The sequence below is a fragment of the Lampetra fluviatilis genome, unplaced genomic scaffold, assembly GCF_964198595.1.
Source record: "Lampetra fluviatilis unplaced genomic scaffold, kcLamFluv1.1 SCAFFOLD_382, whole genome shotgun sequence".
Lineage (NCBI taxonomy): Eukaryota > Metazoa > Chordata > Hyperoartia > Petromyzontiformes > Petromyzontidae > Lampetra > Lampetra fluviatilis.
The window spans coordinates 55,001-65,884 of NW_027621001.1; the positions used below are offsets into that span (position 1 = coordinate 55,001).

General features: G+C 51.3%; 1 protein-coding gene across 1 annotated transcript in view; it reads left to right on the plus strand.

Annotated features, from left to right (window-relative positions):
* The window catches only part of SCARB1 (scavenger receptor class B member 1), a gene marked incomplete at its 3' end in the record, with an annotated part of 52,675 nt that overhangs the window by 36,368 nt on the left and 5,423 nt on the right, over positions 1-10,884 (plus strand). Inside the window, exon 6 of the mRNA XM_078885095.1 lies at positions 2,626-2,741. Coding sequence (XP_078741221.1) covers positions 2,626-2,741 — 116 coding nt within the window. The remainder of the gene's footprint in view (positions 1-2,625; positions 2,742-10,884) is intronic.

Genomic DNA, 10,884 nt, shown 5'->3' on the forward strand with positions numbered 1-10,884 from the left:
CGCTAACCGCTGCACCACCGCTCCCCAGACAACAACAACAACAACAACAACCGCCATTCGCCACTAAGTGGCGGTGACGTCACCACGACGCTTGTGCCAGGCCATGTGCACCTTGAGGCTACCACGTGAAGTGTCGAACGCCCGCTGGCAGGAGGTCACGGGGCAGACCCAGCAGGTGCCATGGGTTGTACTGCTGTGCCAGGCTAGGTGCATGAGGAGGATGTCACGGGGCAGACCCAGCAGGTGCCATGGGTTGTACTGCTGTGCCAGGCTAGGTGCATGAGGAGGAGGTCACGGGGCAGACCCAGCAGGTGCCACGGGTCGACTGACCGAGATGACCGAGATGACTGGCTGATGCACCACCTGTGCCCCCTACTGTGCCAACTTGCTGTGCTTTAGCCACCCGGCGCTCCGCTCGTTGTTGTGAGCGTCGCTCCTCCGCCCTCCGTTGTTGTTGGAGGGCGACTGCCTCCAACTGCCCAGTAGCAGCGTCCTTCACGAGCCTCCTCCACTGAGGCCGATCTTGACACCGCTGGTACCAGTCATCGGCAAGTCCACTCAGCTCCACGTCCTCCTGTACCACATCACTCCATCTCTTCTCTAGCCCGTGTCACTCACCCACTCACCCACCCACTCACTCACCCACCCACCCACTCACCCACCCACCCACTCACCCACCCACCTACTCACCAACCCACCCACCCATCACTCCATCTCTTCTCTAGCCCGTGCCGCGCCCGTTTAGCCCCCTCGATCCGGCCGAACAAAAGCTGTTTAGGCATGCGGTGGCTGGGCATGCGGGCTACATGACCCAGCCAACGCAGCCTTGCCTGCCGGAGGAGCTCACCGATGGGATGAGTGGGTGGGTGAGCGGGTGGGTGAATGGGTTGGCGGGTGTGTGGGTGGGTGGGTGGGTGAGTGGGTGAGTGGGTGAGTGAGTGGGTGGGTGGGTGGATGAGTGGGTGGGTGAGTGGGTGAGTGAGTGGGTGGATGAGTGGGTGGGTGAGTGTGTGGGTGAGTGAGTGGGTGAGTGAGTGGGTGAGTGAGTGGGTGGGTGGATGAGTGTGTGGGTGAGTGTGTGAGTGAGTGAGTGGGTGAGTGAGTGGGTGTGTGTGTGGGTGAGTGAGTGAGTGGGTGGGTGGATGAGTGTGTGGGTGAGTGGGTGGGTGAGTGAGTGGGTGAGTGGGTGAGTGTGTGGGTGAGTGAGTGGGTGAGTGGGTGGGTGGGTGGGTGAGTGGGTGGGTGAGTGGGTGGGTGAATGGGTAGGTGAGTGGGTTAGTGGTTGGGTGAGTGGCTGGGTGGGTGAGTGGGTTGGCGAGTGAGCGAGTGTGTGGGTGAGTGTGTGGGTGATTGTGTGGGTGAGTAAGTGGGTGAGTGGGTGAGTGTGTGGGTGAGTGAGTGTGTGGGCGAGTGTGTGGGTGTGTGGGTGAGTGAGTGGGTGAGTGGGTGGGTGGGTGTGTTGGTGGGTGAGTGGGTGAGTGAGTGGGTGAGTGGTTGTGTGGGTGAGTGTGTGGGTGAGCGTGTGGGTGAGTGGGTGAGTGGGTGTGTGTGTGGGTGAGTGTGTGGGTGAGTGGGTGAGTGAGTTGGCGGGTGAGTTGGTGAGTGGGTGGGTGAGTGGGTGTGTTGGTGGGTGAGCGTGTGGGTGAGTGTGTGGGTGAGTGTGTGGGTGAGTGAGTGGGTGGGTGGGTGAGTGTGTGGGTGAGCGTGTGGGTGAGTGAGTGGGTGGGTGAGTGGGTGAGTGGGTGAGTGTGTGGGTGAGTGAGTGGGTGAGTGGGTGAGTGGGTGAGTGAGTGGGTGAGTGGGTGAGTGAGTGGGTGAGTGGGTGAGTGGGTGGGTGAGTGGGTGGGTGGGTGTGTTGGTGGGTGAGTGTGTGGGTGAGTGAGTGGGTGAGTGAGTGGGTGAGTGGGTGAGTGGGTGGGTGAGTGGGTGAGTGAGTGGGTGTGTGTGTGGGTGAGTGAGTGTGTTGGTGGGTGAGTGGGTGAGTGAGTGGGTGAGTGAGTGGGTGAGTGAGTGGGTGAGTGGGTGAGTGAGTGAGTGGGTGAGTGAGTGAGTGGGTGAGTGGGTGAGTGGTTGGGTCAGTGGCGTCCTGTTAGTGAACTCAGCGTGACCCTCCCTCCCCTCCCCCCGCGTAGCTCTCAGATAGTGACCTCGCCGTGACCCCTGACCCTCGCCCTGTGACCTCTCCTCCCCCCATAGCTCCCCTTCTCGGGTACGGAGCCTGACCACGTGACCCACATGAGACCCAGGGTCAGATAGCGACCTCACCGTGACCTTCACCTTGACCTTACGACCTCTCCTCCCCCCGTAGCAACCTCACCTTGACCTTGACCCTGACCCTGACCTTGTGACCTCTTCTCCCCCCTTAGCTCCCCTAGTGGGACACGGAGCCTGGCCACGTGACCTTCACCTTGACCTTACGACCTCTCCTCTCCCCTATCAACCTCACCGTGACCTTGACCTTGACCCTGACCCTGACCTTGCGACCTCCCATCCTCCCCCCGTAGCTCTCCTACTCGGGTACGGAGCCTGGCCACGTGACCAACGAGAGACCCAGGGTGAGAGAGCGACCTCACCGTGACCTTGACCTTGACCCTGACCTTGTGACCTCCCCCCCTCCCCCCGTAGCTCTCCTACTGGGGGACGGAGGCTGCCAACATGATCAATGGGACTCAGGGTCAGATGTGGCCGCCATTCCACGACCCCAAATTGCCCCTGAGGTTCTTCAGCCCAGAGGCGTGCAGGTGACGACACCTACACACACACACCTACAGACACACACCTACACACCTACACATCTACACCTACACACACCTACACACACACCTACACACACCTACACACACCTACACACCTACAGACACACACCTACACACCTACACATCTACACCTACACACACCTACACACACACCTACACACACCTACACACACCTACACACCTACAGACACACACCTACACACCTACACACACCTACACACCTACACATCTACACCTACACACACCTACACACACACCTACACACACCTACACACCTACAGACACACACCTACACACACACCTACACATCTACACCTACACACACACACCTACACACACACCTACACACACCTACACACCTACAGACACACACCTACACACCTACACATCTACACCTACACACACACACCTACACACCTACACACGGACATACACATACACACACACATACACCTGCACACACATATACACCTACAGACACACACCTACACACACCTACACACACCTACACACCTACAGACACACACCTACACACACACCTACACACACCTACACACCTACACACAGAGATACCTACACACACACACCTACACACACACCTACACACCTACAGACACACACCTACACACCTACACACAGAGATACCTACACACACACACCTACACACACCTACACACACCTACACACACCTAGATACACACCTACACACACCTACACACCTACAGACACACACCTACACACACACCTACACACACCTACACACCTACAGACACACACCTACACACACACACACACACCTAGATACACACACACACCTACACACACACATCTACACACACACCTAAACACCTACACACACCTACACACACACCTACACACCTACAGACACACCCCTACACACCTACACACAGAGATACCTACACACACACACCTACACACACCTACACACACCTACACACACCTAGATACACACCTACACACACACCTAGATACACACACACACCTACACACACACATCTACACACACACCTACACACCTACACACACACCTACACACACACCTACACACCTACAGACACACACCTACACACCTACACATCTACACCTACACACACACACCTACACACCTACACACACCTACACACCTACAGACACACACCTACACACACACCTACACACCTACAGACACACACCTACACACACACCTACACACACACCTACACACACCTACACACCTACAGACACACACCTACACACCTACACATCTACACCTACACACACACACCTACACACCTACACACACCTACACACCTACAGACACACACCTACACACCTACACATCTACACCTACACACACACACCTACACACCTACACACACCTACACACCTACAGACACACACCTAGATACACATCTACACACACACACACCTAGATACACACACACACCTACACACACACACCTACACACACACCTACACACCTACACACACACCTACACACCTACAGACACACACCTACACACCTACACATCTACACCTACACACACACACCTACAAACACCTACACACAGAGATACCTACACACACACACCTACACACACCTACACACACCTACACACACCTAGATACACACCTACACACACACCTAGATACACACACCTACACACACACATCTACACACACACCTACACACCTACACACACACCTACACACCTACAGACACACACCTACACACCTACACACAGAGATACCTACACACACACACCTACACACACCTACACACACCTACACACACCTACACACACACCTACACACCTACAGACACACACCTACACACCTACACACAGAGATACCTACACACACACACCTACACACACCTACACACACCTACACACACCTAGATGCACACCTACACACACACACACCTAGATACACACACACACCTACACACACACATCTACACACACCTACACACCTACACACACACCTACACCCACCTACACACCTACAGACACACACCTACACACCTACACACAGAGATACCTACACACACACCTACACACACCTACACACACATACACACACCTAGATACACACCTACACACACACACACCTAGATACACACACACACACCTACACACACACATCTACACACACACCTACACACCTACACACACACCTACACACACACCTACACACCTACAGACACACACCTACACACCTACACACAGAGATACCTACACACACACACCTACACACACCTACACACACCTACACACACCTACACACACACACACCTACACACACACACACCTAGATACACACACACACCTACACACACACACCTACACACACACCTACACACAATCACACACACCTACACACACCTAGATACACACCTACACACACACACACACACCTAGATACACACACACCTACACACACACATCTACACACACACCTACACACCTACACACACCTAGATACACACCTACACACACACACCTAGATACACACACACACCTACACACACATACACCTACATAAACACACCTACACACACATACACACCTGCACACACACCTACACACACACATCTACACACCTACACACACACACCTACATACACACACACACACCTACACACACACACACCTACATACACACACACCTACACACACACACACCTACACACACCTACACACACACACCTACACCTACACACACACACACCTAGATACACACACACACCTACACACACACATCTACACACACACCTACACACCTACACACACACCTACACACACACCTACACACCTACAGACACACACCTACACACCTACACACAGAGATACCTACACACACACACCTACACACACCTACACACACCTACACACACCTACACACACACACACCTACACACACACACACCTAGATACACACACACACCTACACACACACCTACACACACACCTACACACAATCACACACACCTACACACACCTAGATACACACCTACACACACACACACCTAGATACACACACACCTACACACACACATCTACACACACACCTACACACCTACACACACCTAGATACACACCTACACACACACACCTAGATACACACACACACCTACACACACATACACCTACATAAACACACCTACACACACATACACACCTACACACACACCTACACACACACATCTACACACCTACACACACACACCTACATACACACACACACACCTACACACACACACACCTACATACACACACACCTACACACACACACACCTACACACACCTACACACACACACCTACACCTACACACACACATACACCTATATACACACACACACCTACACACACATACACCTACATACACACACACACACACCTACCTACACACATACACCTACATACACACACACACCTACAGACACACACCTACAGACACACACCTACACACACCTACAGACACACACCTAGATACACACACCTACACACACACATACACATACACACACACCTACAGACACACACCTACACACACACACACACCTACATACACACACCTACACACACACCTACACACCTACACACACACACACCTACACACACACACACCTACACACACACACACCTACACACACCTACACACACACACCTACACCTACACACACACCTACACACACCTACATACACACACCTACACACACACCTACACACCTACACACACACACCTACACACACACACCTACACACATACCTAGACACACACACACCTACACACACACACCTACACACACACACACCTACACACACACACCTACACACACACACCTAGACACACACACACCTAGACACACACACACCTAGACACACACACCTAGACACACACACACCTACACACACCTACACACACACATAGACACACACACACACCTACACACACACACCTACACACACACCTACACACACACACACCTACACACACACACACCTACACACACCTACACACACACATCTACACACCTACACACACACACCTACATACACACACACACACCTACACACACACACACCTACATACACACACACCTACACACACACACACCTACACACACCTACACACACACACCTACACCTACACACACACACACCTAGATACACACACACACCTACACACACACATCTACACACACACCTACACACCTACACACACACCTACACACACACCTACACACCTACAGACACACACCTACACACCTACACACAGAGATACCTACACACACACACCTACACACACCTACACACACCTACACACACCTACACACACACACACCTACACACACACACACCTAGATACACACACACACCTACACACACACCTACACACACACCTACACACAATCACACACACCTACACACACCTAGATACACACCTACACACACACACACACACCTAGATACACACACACCTACACACACACATCTACACACACACCTACACACCTACACACACCTAGATACACACCTACACACACACACCTAGATACACACACACACCTACACACACATACACCTACATAAACACACCTACACACACATACACCCCTACACACACACCTACACACACACATCTACACACCTACACACACACACCTACATACACACACACACACCTACACACACACACACCTACATACACACACACCTACACACACACACACCTACACACACCTACACACACACACCTACACCTACACACACACATACACCTATATACACACACACACCTACACACACATACACCTACATACACACACACACACACCTACCTACACACATACACCTACATACACACACACACCTACAGACACACACCTACAGACACACACCTACACACACCTACAGACACACACCTAGATACACACACCTACACACACACATACACATACACACACACCTACAGACACACACCTACACACACACACACACCTACATACACACACCTACACACACACCTACACACCTACACACACACACACCTACACACACACACACCTACACACACACACACCTACACACACCTACACACACACACCTACACCTACACACACACCTACACACACCTACATACACACACCTACACACACACCTACACACCTACACACACACACCTACACACACACACCTACACACATACCTAGACACACACACACCTACACACACACCTACACACACACACACCTACACACACACACCTAGACACACACACACCTAGACACACACACACCTAGACACACACACACCTAGACACACACACACCTACACACACCTACACACACACATAGACACACACACACACCTACACACACACACCTACACACACACCTACACACACACACCTACACACACACACCTACACACACACATCTACACACACACCTACACACACACACCTACACACCTACACACACACCTACACACACCTACACACACACATAGACACACACACACACCTACACACACACACCTACACACACACCTACACACACACACCTACACACACACACCTACACACACACATCTACACACACCTACACACCTACACACACACCTACACACACCTACACACACCTACACACCTACAGACACACACCTACACACCTACACACAGAGATACCTACACACACACACACCTACACACACCTACACACACATACACACACCTAGATACACACCTACACACACACACACCTAGATACACACACACACCTACACACACACATCTACACACACACCTACACACCTACACACACACCTACACACACACCTACACACCTACAGACACACACCTACACACCTACACACAGAGATACCTACACACACACACCTACACACACCTACACACACCTACACACACCTACACACACACACACCTACACACACACACACCTAGATACACACACACACCTACACACACACACCTACACACACACCTACACACAATCACACACACCTACACACACCTAGATACACACCTACACACACACACACACACCTAGATACACACACACCTACACACACACATCTACACACACACCTACACACCTACACACACCTAGATACACACCTACACACACACACCTAGATACACACACACACCTACACACACATACACCTACATAAACACACCTACACACATACACACCTGCACACACACCTACACACACACATCTACACACCTACACACACACACCTACATACACACACACACACCTACACACACACACACCTACATACACACACACCTACACACACACACACCTACACACACCTACACACACACACCTACACCTACACACACACACACCTAGATACACACACACACCTACACACACACATCTACACACACACCTACACACCTACACACACACCTACACACACACCTACACACCTACAGACACACACCTACACACCTACACACAGAGATACCTACACACACACACCTACACACACCTACACACACCTACACACACACACACCTACACACACACACACCTAGATACACACACACACCTACACACACACCTACACACACACCTACACACAATCACACACACCTACACACACCTAGATACACACCTACACACACACACACACCTAGATACACACACACCTACACACACACATCTACACACACACCTACACACCTACACACACCTAGATACACACCTACACACACACACCTAGATACACACACACACCTACACACACATACACCTACATAAACACACCTACACACACATACACACCTACACACACACCTACACACACACATCTACACACCTACACACACACACCTACATACACACACACACACCTACACACACACACACCTACATACACACACACCTACACACACACACACCTACACACACCTACACACACACACCTACACCTACACACACACATACACCTATATACACACACACACCTACACACACATACACCTACATACACACACACACACACCTACCTACACACATACACCTACATACACACACACACCTACAGACACACACCTACAGACACACACCTACACACACCTACAGACACACACCTAGATACACACACCTACACACACACATACACATACACACACACCTACAGACACACACCTACACACACACACACACCTACATACACACACCTACACACACACCTACACACCTACACACACACACACCTACACACACACACACCTACACACACACACACCTACACACACCTACACACACACACCTACACCTACACACACACCTACACACACCTACATACACACACCTACACACACACCTACACACCTACACACACACACCTACACACACACACCTACACACATACCTAGACACACACACACCTACACACACACACCTACACACACACACACCTACACACACACACCTACACACACACACCTAGACACACACACACCTAGACACACACACACCTAGACACACACACCTAGACACACACACACCTACACACACCTACACACACACATAGACACACACACACACCTACACACACACCTACACACACACACCTACACAACAACAACCGCCATTCGCCACTAAGTGGCGGTGACGTCACCACGACACCTACACACACACACCTACACACACACATCTACACACACACCTACACACACACACCTACACACCTACACACACACCTACACACACACACACAGACACTTACACACACACAAATACCTACACACACACACACCTACACACACACATCTACACACACACACCTACACACACACACACACCTACACACATCTACACATCTACATACACACACAACTACACACACATACACACACCTACACACACACACCTACACACACACACCTACACACACCTAAACACACACACACACCTACACACACACACACAACTACACACACATACACACACCTACACACACACCTACACACACACACCTACACACACCTATAAACACACACACACCTACACACACACACACCTACACACACCTATATGATGGTGGTGGTGGTTGTGGTGGAGGTGGTGTAAGTCGACTA